This window comes from Agelaius phoeniceus, chromosome Z, assembly GCF_051311805.1.
Source record: "Agelaius phoeniceus isolate bAgePho1 chromosome Z, bAgePho1.hap1, whole genome shotgun sequence".
Taxonomy (NCBI): Eukaryota; Metazoa; Chordata; class Aves; order Passeriformes; family Icteridae; genus Agelaius; species Agelaius phoeniceus.
In genome coordinates, this window is record NC_135303.1 from 56605594 (window position 1) to 56626186 (window position 20593).

The 20593-nt window shown below is 36.1% G+C and overlaps 1 protein-coding gene across 2 annotated transcripts in view; it reads left to right on the top strand.

Moving 5' to 3' along the window:
- The window catches only part of TUT7 (terminal uridylyl transferase 7), a 33339-nt gene extending 12746 nt beyond the window's left edge, over positions 1-20593 (top strand). For both annotated transcript variants that reach the window (XM_054652386.2, XM_054652387.2), the window contains exons 10-29: positions 601-720; positions 2671-2802; positions 3550-3730; positions 4078-5225; positions 5351-5501; positions 6188-6274; positions 7141-7241; positions 7751-7808; positions 8511-8614; positions 9653-9742; positions 9832-9945; positions 10054-10131; positions 11363-11540; positions 12075-12122; positions 12241-12332; positions 12808-12923; positions 15576-15895; positions 17652-17728; positions 17897-17960; positions 19564-20593. In XM_054652386.2, the coding sequence (XP_054508361.2) occupies positions 601-720; positions 2671-2802; positions 3550-3730; positions 4078-5225; positions 5351-5501; positions 6188-6274; positions 7141-7241; positions 7751-7808; positions 8511-8614; positions 9653-9742; positions 9832-9945; positions 10054-10131; positions 11363-11540; positions 12075-12122; positions 12241-12332; positions 12808-12923; positions 15576-15895; positions 17652-17728; positions 17897-17960; positions 19564-19631 (3327 nt within the window). In that variant the 3' untranslated portion in view covers positions 19632-20593. The remainder of the gene's footprint in view (positions 1-600; positions 721-2670; positions 2803-3549; positions 3731-4077; positions 5226-5350; positions 5502-6187; positions 6275-7140; positions 7242-7750; positions 7809-8510; positions 8615-9652; positions 9743-9831; positions 9946-10053; positions 10132-11362; positions 11541-12074; positions 12123-12240; positions 12333-12807; positions 12924-15575; positions 15896-17651; positions 17729-17896; positions 17961-19563) is intronic.

Consider the following 20593-nt stretch of genomic DNA (forward strand, 5'->3'; position numbering starts at 1 on the left):
CAGTTGAAATAAGGACATAAGTTTTTATAAATCAATAATAGTATAATTTATAAAATGTACATTTTTGTGTGATAATGTTCCACTAAATTTCAAAAATGGAATTTTAAGCTTCATTCAGTGGAATGCAGACTGTAAGTATCCTGCTCCATTACCAAACCAGTCAGAGGAATGTATAGGAGATGGAATTGCTAGTTTCTCATAAAAATGAAAAAAAATGAAAAAACTGTTTGTCTCTATTGTAGATGAAAACAACCTTGGGAATTAACATAACTTTTGAAATTGATGTGTCTGCAATTAAAATATCAAAAATTGAAAGACTACTGTATCTATGCAGAAGGAGCTATCATTTTTTGCAAATGTGGTCTATGCTGTCTGTTTTGCCAGTCTGTGTCCTATGGCTCTTACACTGAAAATGTTATGGTAGCATGGCATACCATAACTGCAGTGAATATGCAGGCCTTGAGAAAAAATTGCATCTGGTAAGAGCTCAAAGATATCTGAGTTTCTGTAGTATTCAATGTGACTTCTGAACAGTAATTAAAACAATATTTTTCATAGTATCACTTGAAGCTTTAATGGCTGTACAATTTGTTTTTACAGTTATGCTGTGTTGATCGTCCTGAAGAGGGAGGCTTGTCACCTTATGTGTTCGCTTTAATGGTTATTTTCTTTCTACAACAGAGGAAAGAGCCCTTTCTGCCAGTCTATTTGGGATCATGGGTATGTGTACTATTACACTGATTAGTATAAATGAGAGGACCAGTTGCCTATGGTGGTATATAATCTGTCAGTTCTATGCTCCTCTGAGCAAGCCATAAGCAAGCCATTTCTGCAGGTTTTAAAAATGTGAATTCATGTGTGAATTCATCATCATTCAAGACTACACTTAACTTTAGTATGCCTGACTGTAAGGTTGCATTTCACAATCCTAGTCACTGGATTAAGCGCTCTGTTGCCCCTTCTGTGAATAAGGGGAGGTGGGCATTGAATAATGCATTTTGCAACAATTTACTTCCTCATTTTTTTCAGCCTTTCCTCCAGACTGTTGAGAACTCAATCCACATAGCTACATCCCAAAACAACATCTTGGAATTTGCCATCTAATTCTCCAAAAAATAGACCATGGTTGGGCAACACACTGGTGCACTAATACCATCAGAAGGGATTGCATTAGGAGTTTACAGCATGTATTTCTTTGGTTTAAAAACCAAAATGCATCAGGAGTTGTATTATGGATGCCAATAATGAATCAAATTCTGGATTGACATCCATAATACAACTCCAATAATTCAATTCTAATAATTGAATTCCAATTCAATTATATTCATTGCACCCATTTTTATACTTACAGTGTCTTATGTTTAGCACACATGTTCCGTCTTCTGTAACTAATTACAAGAACCTCTCAGTTAGCAATTATACCTAATACATTCCTGACTCATTCAAAAGCACATGCACTTTCTGAACTGGATAAGAAAAATGTCCTGTTGTATATGGCCATATAATTATAAGATACATATTTATGCTTGTCTAATGTGCAAAGAAATGGTTACATGACACAGAATTACAGAATTTTCTGGCCAATCAGTTCCAGTGTTTGGTCATCCACACAGTACCTTGACTCAAGTTCTTCCTCATACTCAGGTGGAACATCTTGCATCAGTTTCTGCCCTTGCCTCTTGTCCTCCTGCTCAGCACCACCTGGATCCGTCCTCTTGACACCCTTCCTTCCTTCAGACATTGATGAGGTTCTCTCTCAAGGCCTCTTCTCAAGGCTGAATAAGCCCAGTTTCCGCAGCCTTTCCTCATAAGTGAGGTGCTCCAGTCATTTAATTATCTTTGTTGCCCTTTGCTGGACCCACTTAACGAGCTCCATGTCTCTCTTGTCCTGAGGAGCCCAGAACTGGACACAGCACTCCAGATGTGCCTCACCAGGGCTGAGTAGAAGGACAGGATCACCCCCCTCACCCTGCTGGCACTGCTTTTCCCAATGCACCCCAGGACAACATTGGCTTTCTTGGCCACCAGGGCACACATTGCTGGATCATGGACAGCTTGCTGTCCACCTGGACCTTCAGGTCCTTCTCCACAGAGCTGCTTTCCAGCAGAACCACCCCCAGCCTGTGCTGATGCCTGGGGTTATTCCTCCCAAGGTGCAGGATCCTGCTATTGCTTTGGTTGAATTTCAGACAGTTCTTTTCTGCCCATCTCTCCATCCTGTCAAGGCTGCACTCTGGGGTATTTGCTATTGCTCCCAGCTTTGTGTCATCATGACCTGCTGAGGAGGCCTCTGTCTCTTTGTCTCAGTCACTGCTGAACAAATTAAACAACACTGAGCCCAATATTGACACCCCTAATGACAAGCCCATGTTTAGACCACATGCTACTGATTGCAACCCTCTGGGATCTGTCATTCATCCATTCATCCAGTTTTCAATCCACATCACTGTCTGTATTTCTTCAGTTGTGGACGCCAGCACACCCTTCCAAGAGCACTGAGCTCTTGGGAGTTTTTTTGTAGAGAAGTATCAGGACAAGAGACAAAAAGGTTGGGGCATATTCTAGATGTGGAGCAGCTGTTTTTCAACTTTGGTCTACTGCAGTGTGGGGACTTAAATTTAAAGTTCACGTGATGTTTAGCTCTATGTTTCTTTTTTTTGTTTCCTCTAGATCGGAGGATTCTCATTAAACAAATTAACTAATTTCCATCTGAGAGAAGTCAAGAATAATGCTGTGGTTTGGGAGCATAACCCCACTGATGATTCTGATTTGCCACAAGAAACTTCCCCTAGAAGGGGCAAGGTCTGAACTTTTAAATTTGTTTCTGTAGTAGTCCAGCAGACACTGCTGTTCTCAAAAAAGGACAACCTTCTATTTCAGTTTTGTGCTTATGTTTCAAAACCATGAGCTGAACTAAGAGATTGCACACCTGCTTGCTTCAAGGTCTGTTGTGTTTAGCTCTTGGTGCTAAGGAGCTGGCAGGAAAATAGATATAATTTCAAACTCTTTGATAAGACCTTGAATTTTAGTCTATTCGGGAGAATATAGTTTACAGACTTGGACCAGTTTTATCTTTGAATTAGATTAAGCATATGAAAAATATTTTGTCTTTGCTTTGAGCTGTTCTTACAAATTATTCCTCTTATAATAACTTTGTAAGAAAGAGTATCATGATGTGATTGCATGTTGTGAGAGTTAAAAATTCAGGCTAGACTTGGCTGAAAAACAGGCTGTATAATCCATTCTGTCCTGTGACATGAGATATGCTTATTTCTTTGAAATCTATGAATTATGGCATAAACATTTAAAGAAGCAATTTTTATTAATCACTGATGCTAGTCTTTACCATTGCTGCACTCTTCAATTTTGAAGCTTTATACTGTATCTTCCAATTTTTTAATTGCAGTTTTTATTGCAATTGCAGGAGTCAAGAACCAATGATAAATTCTGCCACAGTAGATTGTGGATGACATAAAGGAAGCGTAGCAGTAAAATTGTTAAACACCTGTGTACTAAATATTATTTAAGGTTTCCTTCTGTAATTGACAGGTTCCCTTAGTGTTTGATGTAGGTCAGCAGTGTTCAGCACCTGTTGGTCAGCTGTGGCTTGAACTGCTTCGTTTCTATGCTTTGGAGTTCAATATGGCTGATTTGGTTATTAGCATACGACTCAAGGAACCAGTGTCTCGTGAATTAAAGGACTGGCCTAAAAAGCGCATTGCTGTGGAAGGTATATAAATATCTCTCAACAAACTTCAAAGAACTGTAATTTTTGTAAGGTGCTGACTTGGCTGTTAATGTTGAGTGTTACAACTTAGAAATTTTTAATGTTGGACTGGTTATAATAGAATATTTTATTTTAAAAAATCTATTTGATATTTCTATTGAGTATTATTTTAAACATTATCAGAAATAATTAAGTGAACTAAAAGATTGTTTTCAGCACAATTTGTAGATCTTGTGTCCCTGCACAATATTTAAGAGTTACTAGCCATTCAGACTCTGTAGGGATTGAAGTGTATTCTTCTTTTAAGAAATTAACTCTTTCACTGCTGGCTCACTTCTTCTTTCTACTAGACCCATATTCAGTCAAAAGGAATGTGGCAAGAACTTTGAACAGCCAACTAGTGTATGTGTATGTTCTTCACTGTCTGAGAGCAACTTACAAGTATTTTGCCTTGCCTCACAAAAAAAGTGCAAAATGGAGCAAAATACCCTCTTCAAATGCAAACGAAGAGAAATCCCAAACGCTGGACCATGGAAAAGATGCTATAAAGCATGAAGATTCTGACTTGCAAAACTTGGTTGGTAGAACAAACACGGCCATAATAGAAGATAGCATAACAGAGGATACACATATTCCCAGGGAACATAAAATTGGTCCTTCAAAACTGTGTGATGGCTCAGAAAGTTTCACAGAAGAAGAATTGGCTGATGATATAAGTCATCTGGGAATTACCCATGAAGACTCAGACTGCATAATTGAGGAAGTTATTTTTGGAGATAATGAGGATTTTAAACCTAGTTGTGAAGAGACAGAGAGTGAAAATGAAGATGAAGAAGAGGAGGAAGAGGAAGAACATGAACAACAAAAAAGACAATGGCATACTATTTTGGCTGCTGAGCAGAGAATTGATGAAGACAGTGACAGTGGAGAACTCCCTGTTATGGTGAATGAGCATGAAGTAGAGACATGTAGGATTTCAGACTTAGAAGGTTTTCAACACACTGCACTTACAGAGAGTGATGAATTTGGCTTGGAGTGCAGTGGTATAACAGATGATAAGATCGACATTGATGAGTATAGTAGCACTGAAGGTACTGATGAGTTGGATGAATCCCCACAAAAATTCCTATGTTCAGCACAGAGTCAGATATCCCAAATGATTAACTCAGATGATGAAGAGGAAGAAGAGGAAGCACAAACTCTTCTAAATCAGAGAGAATGCAGTGCTACCATTAGAGCTGGAGCTGAACTAGATAACACATATACTGGATCTGGAGATGATGATGCAGTGTCAGAGGAAGAAGATGATTTTTCCATCCCTAGTAAATATGAAAAGAAACAATTCAAAGAAAGTGTAGATGGACCTCTGAGGAGCAATTTGAGTCAAGAATATCATACTGAGAAGGGAAGCCATTCTGAAGAGACCACAGCAGTAGAGCAGTGCTTAGAATCTGAACTTTTTTATGAATTCAGTAAACAAGCATTTACAAAGGGCAAGGTAAGCAAGCTGTATCAGAGCATAAATATATTGCTTGTGTTCTGTTATAAGTTATATGAAAGTGTTGCTCCAATTTATTAAAGTACCATAGTTTTTAAAACTAATCTTGCTTTTTGTTCATGCAGTCTCCTACAGTAGTATGTAGCTTGTGCAAACGGGAAGGTCATTTAAAGAATGATTGTCCAGAAGACTTCAAGAAAATTGAGCTTGACCCACTGCCACCACTGCCACCCAAGTTTTCAGTTATTCTAGATCAAGTTTGTGTCCAGTGTTACGGTAAGTTTTTTCCTTTGATTATTGTGCTATAGAAAAAGAATCTGAAAAAAAACCGTAATGCCCACCGACTAGTGGTGTTATAAGGTGACAGTTTATTTCCTACATTGCCTCCAACTCTTGGATACAATTCTACAATTCGGCTTAATGGTAATGGCTCTTAAAGAACTGCTGAGTAGTTTTTATCTAGAGAACTAGAAAGTGTTTAGATTTTTCTTCCAACTAGCTGGTTGATTACTCCTACAGGAAAATACATTTTCTGAGAATCTAATTTTGGGTGGACTTTTTGACTGATGCTTTTGTATTTGTCTGATTTGAATCATGTTGACTGTTCCTTAACTTGTAGTTTTCATAAAAAAAGACTTCAGTATTCTAGAAAAAAATGTGAAAAATATAGTTTTGTAACATTTCTCCACTTTTGTTCTTTTCAGAGTGACCCAACTTTCCTCCTTTCTCTCTCGCCATTTCTGACCAGACAAAATGCATTATTTGTCTAATTAATGTTTTTCTTTGAGCAGGTATTTCTCTTCTACTTCATCCTTGCTTTCTTTCCTTCACATGTGAATTTTCTCTTTCTCTTTCCCTTCCCCTGCCCCACTGTAAACCCCTCTCTATTTTCACTTGAATCTTTGCTCTTCGTGAAAACTAGTTACCTAAATTGTTGTCTTTTTTTTCTTCTTTTTTTAAAGATGATTTTGCTCCAAATAAAGTAGAAGATCATGCTCGGGAACATATAAGACAAAGCTTGGAAATCTTCATTAGACAGGAATTCCCGGGTAATTAGGCCATTTTATCTTCGTATTTATATTTTTGATTGTTCATACTTGAGTGTTTTCCAAGAAAACATAATTTCAGTACAATAAACACTTTAGTTTTGAATATTTAACCCATATTGTTGCTCAGCATTGGAATGCTTCATTACTTAATTTTTGTTCTAAGTCTTTTCAGGCTTTTTTAAATTTGAAATTTTTTCATTTATTATATATAGCACACATTAGTAGGAAGGAACAATGGCAAGTTAAGGAAGAAACAATCAAAGCAGAAGTGGAATAGTTTTACATTTGTTATTTTAACTATTAATCAGACTTAGTTTTGTAACTGCTCTTACAAATAACAAGGTTATTTTAGTACTTCCTACTGAAACTTACTGGCCTTGGAATATTTTAAAATATGGGCACAAGATCTGGCCTGTTCACAGAACCTAGGCATTTGATTTGTTTTTCCTTTGTTTTTTTCTGGAGTTCTTACCTGTAACACCTGGACGTCAGTTCATGGTCTTTTAAAATTCAAAAAATACTTTTTTTTGGCTGGAGCCAGGTATATCCCTTTCCCTGAGAATCTCTGTACAAAACATTTTTCAGTCAGATGTCAGCTTGAACCTATATGCTGATGATTTAATTACTGGAAAACCTAACTTGTTTCTGGATTTGTCAGACTGCTTATTTGAATCAATAATAGAGATTCTTTTCTCATAAGCAAAGTTGATCAGAAAGTTTTCATGTACTACAGAAATACAATGTTTTCTCTCCTGTATTAGAATACATGCAGTGGTTTGCAGCTACATACAATTTGAGATTCTGTGTTATATATAATTGGATAATTTTTGTTGATATATGGATGTAATACAACCCATGCCTTACAGGAACCAAGCTGGATTTGTTTGGCTCCTCAAAAAATGGCTTTGGCTTCAAACAAAGTGATCTTGATATCTGTATGACAATAGATGGTCTGGAAACTGCTGAGGTAGGTTCAGATTTTGGTTTGTGGTTAAATAAATGCAGAATTTTCTTATATTGTGTATTTATCATAACAAATTCATTATTTTATAAAAGCTTTTAATATTAGAAGGAAATACTAAGGTACCACTGAGGCAGATTATTTTGGGAGTGTTTACTGTTGCCCTAGGGATAAGAATGAAGTAGCCAGTTTTCTCCCAAATTCTGCATTTCTAGCTTTATTTGTGCAGATAAGTAACATTTTTGACTGCATGAACAACTGGGAATGGGAAACAATGGAAGAGCACATCTGTCTCCTTTCATGCTGAATATCAGCTTTTAAAAAGTTTCCATTATTACATTATCAGCTGTTGATTTTACATATGCCATTTTGAAAGAATTTCTTGTATTTGCATAATTCTGTATAACATGAAACATTTGATTATACAGCTTTAAGCTTAAGGGCACATAATAAAAGGTTGCCTAAAATACTTGCAGCAGATACAGCTTTCAGCTTTTTTTCTTAATGTCTTTTAGGGACTTGATTGCATCAGAATCATTGAAGATTTAGCAAAAGTTCTCAAGAAACAGTCAGGTAATTTTCTGGAAAATTAAAATAAGTGATTATAGTTTTGTTACTTCATTTGCTGTAGTGACAGTGTTCTGGGGCACTGTGGGTGAAAGTCATTAAGATATAAATAACATAAAAGAGTTTATGTTAGTAAGAGTGAAGTTGAATATTTTGAACGTTTGGGTTTGTTTGTATATATAGGTATTCAAGGTTATTATGTTATGGGACCACATCTGATCTGGACAGATAGTATGCTTATAACTTACACGCATAAAAATAATGATTTAAGACTTGAGGCTTCAGTTTAATAATTACGTACTTGTATGTGAAGTTGATAGTAAAAGATATTCTGATACAAGTCTGCAGTTTGAATCCTGCTTTTTTCTACAAGAAATCATGAATTTTATAGTGCTCGTTTTGGTGTATCTCCAATGAGTTGTAATGAACTATCATTTATGTCTTAAGCTTATTTCTCTATAAAGAAATTCTACACTCTTATTTAGACTATTTATTTTTTGAGGGGGCTAAACATAAATTTATATAAACTATGTTTATCAGATTGATCATGTTTGACAAATTTCTGAAATCAGTGTTGAAATGTAACTGAAATACAAATTTGGTGTCAACTAAGATTTTATTTTGTAGCCTTTTGGCTACAGTTGGAAGTTAAGTGATACTGTGTAGGACTGTATTGTAGCCATTCAGTAATAAAACATTTCATCCTAGGTTTAAGAAATGTCTTGCCTATAACAACTGCTAAAGTCCCAATTGTCAAATTTTTCCATGTCAGAAGTGGTCTTGAAGTAGACATCAGTTTATATAATACTCTGGTAAGGTTATCTCCTTTTTTATTTTATGTTGTGTAACAAAAAACTGAGAGCCTGTTTCTTGAGACTGAAGTGATGGTTTGATTGAGGTTCAAAAAGCAACTGTTTCCAATTATCTGTTGCAGTTTTATGTTTCAAAGAAACCTTTTTGGTTTTGTTTGTTTGACTGTGAGTGAGTCAGCTGCACAGTTGTGATTTCAAGAGTTGTCCTTCCTAAGAGGTGTCCTTCCTAAGAAAATCTATTAGCTTTTCAGTAATAGTAAGAAAGAGTGCTTTAAGTATTGTAAGTCTTTTTCAAATGAGAGTCAAAATAAACTAACTGAAGACTTTTTTAGACTCCTCTTAGCATCATGGCTCTTGCCCAGCCTTGAGAACTGAAAGAGTGATTTTGAACCCAGCTTGCCTGAACTGTAACATATCAGAAAGTAATAAAAAAAAAAAAAAAAACAAACCACAAACAAAACCAATCCATGTATTCTTGGCCAAACTTTTTGAAAACAGATTTAGTTTATTTCAATGTGTCTAATTTTCAAAACCCTGTTCCTTGAAACAGCAAAGGAAAGTTAAGTCATAGAGACAATTTTTAGGCTTTCTGAAGGTTTTTTATGAGCTCAGAGGAAGTCTTGAGGAGGATAATCACTAAGTGGGAAAGTGTTCTCCTTGAAGTTATGCTTTCATATGTGTCTGTTGGTAGCTCTTACACATCTGGACTGAAATCTCTGGGTTCAAGTAGTTACCTTCTACCAAATATTTTGAAACTATAGTCAGAGATTAATGCTTCTTGTTTTGAAGTATTATTCTGTGAATGCTGCTTTGTACCACTTCCATACAGATCAAGGAAGTTGATAGGCTTTCAAAAGAGCGGGTGATAACCTCATTGTTGAGTGCTTCCTTTCTCAATATATATTCCTACTACACAGGGCTTCACATATGTATTAGTTGATGATGCACCTTAGAGTTTTTCTTTTTCATGTTTTCAGCTTATTTTCTTCATAACTTCAGAGCTTCTTTATTATCTACATGACTTCCTTATTTTTGTAGGCCTTGCATAACACCAGACTTCTGTCATCATACGCAGCTATTGATCCTAGAGTAAAATATCTGTGTTACACAATGAAAGTCTTTACAAAGGTAAGTATGTTTCAGGCATTCTAGAAGCAGTAGTTCCTTCAGCAAGGGATGGTCACCATGAAAGATAATAATCATGATTCTTTTTCTAGATATGTGACATTGGAGATGCATCTCGAGGTAGCCTGTCATCTTACGCGTATACACTTATGGTGCTTTATTTCCTTCAACAGAGAAATCCACCAGTCATCCCTGTTCTTCAAGAGGTACAGTATATTGTAAAGAAATGAGTAACTGGACATGGTATTGATCAGAAGGATGTCAGTGCTGAATGTGAAAGGCTCTTCTAATGAGTTTTAATACTACTCTTTCAGATCTACAAAGAACCAAAAAAGCCTGAAATTTTGGTTGATGGCTGGAATGTATATTTCTTTGATAAGCTAGAGGAGTTGGTGAGTAAATCAGGCTAATTGGAAATGTTGTCTGTAGCTTGGCGAATGAATAGAAATTCCTTTTAAAGACAGCGTTCCCTAATATAGAGGTTGAATATTGTGGTTTAACCCCAGCTGGCAATTAAGCACCACACAGCCACTCTCCCATTTCCCCACACCCCTCCCTGGTGGGAAAGCTAATTAAAAGAGAAAAAAAGTAAAATTTGTGGGTTGGAATAAAAACATGTTATTAATTGAAACAAAATAAAATAATAGTCCTCATACTTTTAATTGTTACAATGATGTTAATAATAACAGTAGTAGCAGTAGTAGTAATAATGGTAGTATTTAAAAGAGAGGGAGTGGACTATAACGCAAGAGAAACCAGAGATGCCCAACACAACTGCTCAGCAGCTGCTGACTGACGCCCAGCCCATCCCTCAGCAGCAGTAAATACCTCCTGGCCACTCCCCCTGAGTTCATGTACATGGTATGGAACATCCCTTTGGCTGCTTTGGGTCAGCTGTCCTGGTAGTGCTCCCTCCTGGCTTTCTGTGCTCCTGCTGGCTGGCAGAGCATGGGAAACAGGAAAGTCCATGACATTAGGGTAGGTACTACCGAGCTGCAACTAAAATATTAGTGAGTTATCAGTGTTATCAGCATTATTCTTATGCTAAATACACAACCCAGACTATACCAGCTACTGAGAAAAAAATTCATTCTATCCAGAACAAATACAGGAATAGAAGTGGAGTAGCTCCTGTTTTGAAAATCCTATTCCTGTATCGTAAAGCTTTAGGAATATGGTCGGTCGTAATTCATCTCTGGAAAAAAAAACTCCAAAATCTGACAAAATAGATCACAAAATTATTTTAAGCTGTTAAGGATGATTAATTGTTCTTTGTCTCTTTGGATGAAGATAACTGCTACCACCTGTATATCTGGTCATATCTGGTTAATTTCCTTGAATAATTTCGTTTTATACAGACTCATAAAGTGAATTGATAAATTCTTTTCTTAAGAGGCAAAACCTAGTGCCAGAAGTTCTAGTAATTGTCCACTTTGGTTACTAATAGACTAAAAAATATACTGTTTAAAATCAATATTGGATTATGAATAAAAGTTATGAAAGGAAGTATTCTAGTGTAACTCCGTTGTTTTTCTGTATAAAATAAATGTTGAAAATATATAATGAAAATCATGAAAATGCTTAATGTAAGTACTGAATGTAACAATATTTTTGTCATTTTAGTCAGTTGTTTGGCCAGACTATGGGAAAAACACTGAATCTGCTGGGCAACTGTGGCTGGGACTTCTCCGATTCTACACAGAAGAATTTGATTTCAAAGAGCATGTCATCTGCATCAGGAGAAAAAATCTGCTTACAACTTTCAAGAAGCAGTGGACCTCCAAATATATTGTAATTGAAGGTAAAACCATATAAAATACAGGAATATACAGAACTTCTTTAATGTGAAAATTCTGCTTTTTTCACAAGGCTTATTTATTTTTCTATTACTAGATTATGAATTTTTAAATGCCCATGTTTTGAAAGCATCTCAAAATTGCCATTGAGTTTCAGTAGTGCTAAACATTATTCTTAAGGGATTTTTGGCTACTGAAAAGAAGTTGCAAAGCAAACTTTGCACTTTTCATTATTAAGTAAATGGCAGAAAAATAGATTCAACAAAATCCTTTGGCAAAGAAATTAGGTGTGATTCAATTGAGGTGTTCTCAAAAATACTAGGTTTAGCTGAGCCCGTATTTACTTAAATGATTCAACTCTCTATGATTACTGTTTATTATCGCTGTTTATTATCACTGTGCTCTCTGACAGAGAAAATGCAGTTATATATTTTAGAAATAATCTGTAACCTGTTTTCTGGACCATTTCATTTTCATGGAAAGAATTTCCACTCTTTTGTCTGCACATTGAGGAATGCCTATCATGTTATTTTCTACAGATCCCTTTGATTTGAACCACAATCTTGGAGCTGGATTGTCAAGAAAAAGTAAGTCTTCTGTTAACAATTTCAGTTACCAAGTGAAGATGTTGTCTTCAATATTATTTTACATTCTAGTTTGATATTTAAATGATTATTTTGGTTTGGGTTTTTTTTTCTTCCACAGTGACAAATTTTATAATGAAGGCTTTTATCAATGGCAGAAGGGTATTTGGTACCCCTGTAAAAATATTTCCTAAAGAATACCCGTCAAAAATGGTGAGTTACTTCTAAGAGGAGTATGTGTGAGCTCTTTGGCATATAACTTAGCGTTTGCAGGACTATGGCTACATCACTGTAAACTCTTTCTCTTAAATTTCCACACTACTCTGAATGTCGTGGGAGTTACCACTGAGTACTGTTTTGATGTTACTCGCATGTAAAATATTTTGGTATGCAGAATACTAGTCAAGTCAGAGCTTCATTGTACAGATTTATATATTTTAATCCAAATCAAAACCACCTTAGCATTTCTTAAAAACTGCAGTTTTATAACAGTGTGCAGACCTGGTGGTGAGTAGGCTGCCTGTCAAAGAGATCAGTGACCAGTTAATTCATTAGATCTTTCAGGGTTCAGCTACAGACCCCAAGAGTATTCCTTTCTGTAACTCTTACTGCTGTTTTAACACTTTTGTATCTGTCTTAGTTTCCAGGTGTTTGGATTTTCATTTTAAATATATGATTTTTTCTACAGGAGTACTTTTTTGATCCTGAGGTTCTAACAGAAGGAGAATTGGCACCAAATGATAGATGCTGCAGAACCTGTGGTAAAATTGGCCATTTCATGAAAGATTGTCCCATGAGACGAAAGTGAGTGTAGTATTGGCATCTGTGTGTAACTTTATTTCATTATTAAGCTGAATTAAAATGTAGCAGTACCTCTTTTGGCAGTGGTGGATAGTGTTGCTGCAAAACTGTTAAAGTATCAATACTGACTCTCCATTTTGTTAAATAGGAAAGGAGTAGTCACAGAGAATCTAAATATTCCGTAGAGCCGAATAACTGCGTGCTGTGAAAAGTACATATGGATATAGTCTGTATTTTTATTTATTTAATAGCTTCTACTACCAGAATTTTGCTGCTCCTAGCAAGGCATGATTTTGTCAAATTCACAGAATCATGCAATTCCTGTCAAAAGCAAGGCAAGAATGTCACAGCATTACTTTTCATAAGCACACATGTATGAGAACAATGTCCTGTTTTACATCCAAGAGAATGCTTCCTGTCCCTGAGTAGCCAAATCCAATATTCAGCTACTCTCTTCTGGCAACAGATGAAAGGCGAGGTGGCTTTTGCCGTTCTTCCTCTTATGAAATGCCTAAACCTAAAACTCATCCTTTAATTTTTATTTTAGTTTAGTTTACTTATTTATTTTATTTTATTTTAGTTACAACAAAGCTCTTTAAGGACTTCATGTCTAAAAAACAGTGAAATCTTAAAACCTTTATGCTCACTTTTAAGGTGGATAGAAAAATCTAACCATTGTTTAGAATCTATTTATGTTAAAAGCTGTCATTAGAAATCATTTGCACTTTCCTGTAACTAAGTTTAAAAAAAAAAGCTACTAACATCATGTTGGTTGAAGTGGCTGTTCCACTACATGTTAGAGACTTGTGAACTTACATTGTTGATGCTGTTAATTTGGCAGTTTACTCAGCTTTAGCAATTGCAAGCACAGTAGCTGATGATAGTTTGAAATTAAAGAATGCCGAATGTGGTGTGAAAGTCTTCCCAACATCCATACTGCTGTCTTAGATCTATTGATTTTTAATCTTGCATTCTGAAGTAAAACACCAGTTCATTACACATACTCAGCTACATTCTATACAACATTAGAGGAAAAGTAAATGGGATTGTGCATCTAAGAACAGAAACGCCCTGTGGGGTAAAACCACTGATACACTGAATCCTCTGTTCAGCCATTTATTGAAAGAGGGAGTGCTGTCTATGAAGGGAAAACTTAGTTGTTTTCTTTAGTCTCTCCTCATGCATTCCCTCAGCATCTGGAGTTGCTGTATAAGAGATGTTAGAGCACATACCTACCTACCCTGCTCTGCTAATGCTCATTTGTGGACTGGACTTGTTTATGATTTTGTCCTTTTAGTTTTGGGTTTTGTTTTTTTTCCTGAGCCTGATTCTCTTGGTGTCCTTAGCAGTCTCCTGTGGCAACCAGTTCTCTAAGTGCTCTGACTGATCTGTAAAACAGTGCTTTCCTGTATCTGTTTAAAGCTAATCTTAATAATCCAAGAACTTGCTGAGTGTGCATTTAAATCCATTTGCCTGTGTCCCTAACTAAGATGTTAAATAATATTGGTCACAATACAGACCCCTGAAGAACACCACTCATCACTAGTGTTGACACAGACATCAAGACATTGACCACAATGCTTGAAGTGAAACTATCCAGCCAATTACATATCCACTGAGTGGTCCACCTATCAAATCCATCTTTCCATTTTATAGACAAGGATTTTGTGTAAGACAGTGTCAAATGCTTTGCAGAAGTCCTGGTACATGTTATCAGTCACTTTCTTTACCCACCATTTCTGTAACCCTTATTTATAGAAAGCTACCAGATTTGTGAGGTATGATTTGCTCTTAGCAAAGGTATGTTGGCTGTCACCAGTTGCCTCTCTGTTTTCCACATGCCCTAGCAGAGTTTTCAGGAGGATCTGCTCCATGATCTTACCAGGCAGAGGTGAGAATGACCAACCTATAGTTCCCCAGGCCTTCCTTTTATGCCTTTTTTTAAAAAAAAGAAGCTTTCCTTGAAGCTCGTGCCATTCTTTTGCCTTTCATTCAGTTTTGTGAAGTATTTTCCAAGTTTCTAGCCATTAGCAATACATCCAACTTGCCAAAGGATTCTGGTATCACCTTCAGATTTGGAGATTTCACTCCTGTCACCTTCTCTAGTCATGTATGACGTTAGATGAAACAAGTCTGATAGTGGTAGTGTTTCCTCACTACTAGACTTTCAGGTCACAGAGTGTTAGAAGCTTCTCTCAACTGAAGAGACATTTAGAGTGAGTATGCAGTTTCAGAAGGAAAGAACTGAGTTCTGGTTGAGTCATACAAATAGAAAAAACCCAGAACTGTAGCCCTATTTTTTTGTACTTCTTTAGCAATTTGCTTGGTGTTTCTTCTCTTCCATTGTATGCAACTTAAGGAGACAGATTTTCAGTTGTTCTTATATTTTTTGAGTTACCATTATTAGAATTTAGGACTGTATTATCATCTAATTGTAAAGTTAAATTATTAAATACATGTAACATCATGAGTGATGAAGAGGAGCACTGTTTGGTGGAAGAGTCAAAGGAAAAGTACGGCAATTCACTTTATTGATCCTGCTGAAGAATTATTTTGTCTAAGGATAGCACATGCGTTTTCTGTTTGGTTTTTTTTATTGAGTCTGTGTGTGAATGTAAGGAGTCTGAATTCTGCAGCACTTTTCTGCTCCTGCAGACTAAGACGGCGTCGTGATTATGAAGGTACACAAAGGTATGGCGAAATCAAGGAGAAAAAAAGCAAAGAGGACAAAGAAATGCAGAATAAACCAACAGAAAAGGAGAACTCAATCAAGGAGGGAAAGTTGCACCTATGTACACCTCAGAAGAGGAAACTAGCAAGGGTAATAGTGGAAACTGGGAGAGAGAAGACTCCCAGGCAATCAGCAGAGAAATGGAAGCGCCTGGAAGACAGAGACATAAGAGAAAAACGTTGTTTTATCTGTGGAAGAGAAGGTCATATTAAAAAGGAATGCCCACAATACAAAGGAGTTGCAGGTATGAAACTGATAAAGCCGAGTAGTTTAAATAGCACTTAGGGGGTTTTTTTGTATTTTTAACGTAGTTGTCTAACCGATAAGGTTTTTGCATCATGTAAATGTGGGAGGTTTTTTAATGTAGTCACATTTAACTATTTTCCCTTCATCCTCACCTTCCTTTCAGAAATGTGCTGTATCCTGGGAGATTTGGCATGATTTCTCTTAGCAGATAAGATAGTTATAATAAAAAGGGTATGAGTATCAAATATGTTGAAATTGCTTTCATTGTTATCACAATATATGAGTTTGCCAACATTTCAAATTACTGGAAGCTTCTCTTCCAGTTCATCATAATTGCAACAGAAGCTTGTGTTACAGCTCTTCACATTACCTAAACCAGAGTGATTCTATATGACCCTGAAGTCAAAATGAAAAGTGTACAGACTTGCTCAGATTGAGTTTTGTGAATAAAATTAAAATGGTTTTGATTCAGCAGTTGAAGGGATACAGAAGTTCGTCTTATAGATCCTGACTGACAGACCTGAATGAAACACCGCTAAGCAAAAGTATATAATCATCTAAGTCATCTTTCAAATATGATTGATCACTCATCATGTGTGTTGTGAAGGAATACCTTTCTAAGATAAAACTGAGACTTAAGACAGTAGGTGGTATTTGTGATTAGCTTCCAAAGGAGCAAAGTATCACTGTTTCCCTGTAGGTAAACCTGGGTGCACTTAAGTTCAGGCTGGAAAAAATTTGTTTTACAAATTAGTCATACCTTGACCTCTTAAACGAACAGATTGGAGTCTTTTATATATTTTTCAAACCAGCTTTTCTCTACTTGCAGAAATATCCTGTCTGCCTTAGATCAGGAAACTCTTCATAGTCAGATGCATTTAGTGGAAGAGATCATAGGACTGTGTTAAAATACTGGAAGAGGGAGGAAAATGGTGCAAGTATATTCAAAATTGTGAATATATTTAGAAGTATTCTTACTTTGATAGACTACTAGAAGTACTGGAGGGACAGAAGAGTTGATTAAAAATTGAAACCATGCTTCCTTCAGCTTCTAACCTTTTGAAGGTGTATGTCAAGTCTAAATTTAACTTTTGAGTTTGTTCATCTTTGACCTTATCTCACTAAACTTCTCTTCCAGCCATTCTGTTTGCTGTGATACTGAGTCTCTTAAGGTGGAGGGGAATACTCCTGAGTCTTTCATAGTCAATCATATTTAGCATTCATCACAGGAGAACTATTATTAGGCTGTACAGTATATATGTCTAAAATAATACATTCTGCAATTGGTGTTTTTATCTATGATTTGTATTTTGGGACTCAATATGTTTCAATTTGAAAGAATTGCTGTAGGTTGGGCTTTGTCTTTTATTGCTTGCTTACTGCCTCAAGTGTTCTTCCTAGTTGAATAAAGTACTACAAACAAATGGATCAAAGAGTCTAGACTTCACTCTTTGCATTGCTGCATTTTGTGAGACTATGGACACTTACCACCTTACCTTCATTCATTCTAAGTTCCCTGTCTTCTGCTGATTCTGGAGCAGGATACGAAGATTAATTTATTATAGGTTCCTAACTTAAATATATGTCTCCACATTATGTGAGTTTTCCATGTTATAAAATTGAGGAAAATAACAATGTCCCACAGTCTACATTTTCTGATTCTAGATAGAAAATATTTTGGTGTTTTTCTGTTTTATGATAAGTGAAATGGAAACTAGTTTCCAATTAGCAACTCCTTCTTATGATTTTTTCAGATGGCTCAAAGTCAGAAGTGTTGTGCGGGTCCCCTTCTTTACCCACTGCTCTCAAACATGCTGGTAGATTAAATCAGGTAAACACCAAGTGCCACTTTGGTTTCATCTTTTACTTTTTATATGTTTTAAAGCCCATATAAAGTAATTAAGAAAAGCTTTACCTAAGCTTTCAAGGAAAAACTTCTATGTTGTGAAATCGAATACTTCAGTTTTGTTGGTTTATTGATATGTGAATGTTTTTATAGGGAGTGCTTATGCATGAAGAAAAAAAGAAACAAAAAGGAAAAGTATTTTTGAGTCCCCAGTCAGGTATGTATATCTTCATTTCAATTCAGAAACTATGTGTAAAAGCCTGGCCAGCAGGGGAGGGAGGGGATTCTACCGCTCTGCTCTGCTCTGGTGAGAGCCCACCTGGAACCCTGCATCCAGCTCTGGGGTCCCAGCACAGGAAGGACATGGACCTATTGGAGCCAGTTCAGAAGAGAGTCACCAAAATGATTAGAGGGATGGAGCACTTCTCCTATGGAGAGGCTGAGAGGGTTGGGGTTGTTCAGCCTAGAGAAAAGAAGCCTTCAAGGAAGGCTATTGTGGGCTTTCAGTTGTAAAAAGGGGCCTTTAAGTAAGGTGGGAAGAAACTTTTTAGCAGGGGATAGTAAGGGGTAATGTTTTAAAACAAAAAGAGGGTCAATTTACATTAGACTAAAAAAAGAAGTTTTTTACAACAAGGATGGTGAAACACAGGCACAGATTGCTCAGAGAGGTGGTGGATGCTTCACCCCTGAAAACATCCAAGGTCAGGTTGCATGGGACTCTGAGCAACTTGATGTAGTTGAAGACGTCTCTATAATTGTATGATTCTTCATCAGTCCTTATAGAAACTCAAGCTAATTTGCTGAACACAGTGGCAGCTTGAACAGGCTGAAGCCACCTGGAGAAGTGTACAAATTTTGAGTTTTGTATTTGAAGCAAAACTTAGGCATAACAATTCTGTGCCTTTATATCACTGACTCTGGTGGATTTATTTTGCAGCAGGGTATGGTGGACTTGTATCAATCTCTCCTGTTTCAGCTTACATGGCGTTGGTTCTCTGATTTTTCAGGGACAAAACATGCAATGCTTTCCTGTGAGGATTTCTTGCAGTAATTGTCTAGAATTATACATGATAAACTAACTTAGAGATTATCAAACCACATCCTTGGTTGCTAAAACGCAAAGAAGTTAAAAATTACATTTAGAAGTAGCAGTGAGATTGTATTATAAAGGCCTTTAGGTACTCCTTCTGAATCAGAAATGTTTTGCTTTAAATGCCTGATTAATAATGTAGCTTCCTTACTGCAATTTCACACACTTATTAACAAGTACAATGAAGATTTTAAGAATAGCTGCTTTTGTTTTAATTGCAATTTCTAGTACAACTCTGCAAACCTTTCAGCACCATGTATATGCATTATATACACTAATCTCTGTGCAGTTGGAGGGGGACCTAATTAGTTCTCTGAAATTTGTGAAGACTTGACTGCAATTAAGTATCTCAAATCAAATTATCAGTTTGTTGGGAAGACACATTTTTTTGTCTTTCCTGGTGGGCTTTTTCAAATTTAGTTTGGGGATTTTGTAACCCAAAGTGGTTTGTCATAAGGTGTTTAGTTCAAGAAAATGCTAGTTCTCAATTTTGTATCTGATTATTTCCTACTTTCCTTTAGCAGGTAATGATCTTAAGTTGAACTGTGTGTCCTTTCATTGTAGTTTGACTTGACAGTAATTTTCTCCTGTCTTTTGTTTCAGTTCATTTATGTCCTTCTGGGGTTTTTGTGGGGTTTTTTTTTGTTTGCTTTGTTTTTGTTTGGTTTTGGTTTTTAAAAACCAACAAATAATACCTTTAAAGCATTATGCTTTTTTCCTCCCAATTTAGGCAGCCTTTCCAATAAATACATGACTCAGGGAAAAGCCTCACAGAAGAGGACCCAGCAAGAATCATGAGGGATATTAAGCACTGATAAATTGCAACACAGGCCCATTATTCACTTAAAAGAAATGTCTTTGGCTAAAGCCTCTGAATTCACAGGACAGCAGCATAGACAACCTTCAGCTTAAGTTCAATGAAATATGGGTGTTTTCTTTTAGATTGCTAGTACAAGCAACTGTGGATTTTAATACAGACCCCTGCTCTTTATAATAGATTGTTTGAGCATTTTAATAGAAAGCCATGATGTTTTGTATTTGTTTACTAGGTAATGCATTTAGAAAAGGGCAGGTACTAAAAATGAACTGTTTTCAGGGTTTTGTTGTTCCACCTGACCATTTTAAACTGCACTAAAACATGTGCTAGCCAAATAAATTATATTTTCTTCAAAAATGAATCTTTTGAAGGAGCAAATGATATTTATTAATGTTGATTGTTTATTGAATCCTTGTGTAAGTGTTTGAGATGTTTGTTGACTGCTATATTCTTGTTTATTTCTCCAGAGAACTAAAAAGATAGACACTAGTCATCATATTTTAAACAATCTCTGGACAAGCAGTGCCACTGAGATTTTGTGGGGTTGTTTTCTGTTCTGTGATTTTATGGGAGTTTATTTGCTGCTGTGCTCGTGTTCAAGAAAGAAAGAGAGATTAGGTAACAGGTCAGTCCTGTTTTGTTGCTGCTAAGAATCTTTTTCAAGGCCTTGGGGATACAGACAAAAATGCTTTAAGAAATAGAGGTATTATATTTGGCAACGGGGGAAAAATACATGTCCATTTTCATAGAATATGAAGAGGATCCTTGTACCAGTCAAGAATTTACATTCATTAGTAGTACAAACTTGAGTTTTACTTGAAATCCTTCCAGAGGTGGTAATGCACCATCTTACCTTGTTCAAAAGAGAAATAGTTATGTGTTAAAATTGAAACCACTGTTAATTTATGAATCTGAAATAAATTTTAAAAAAAAGTGAAAATCA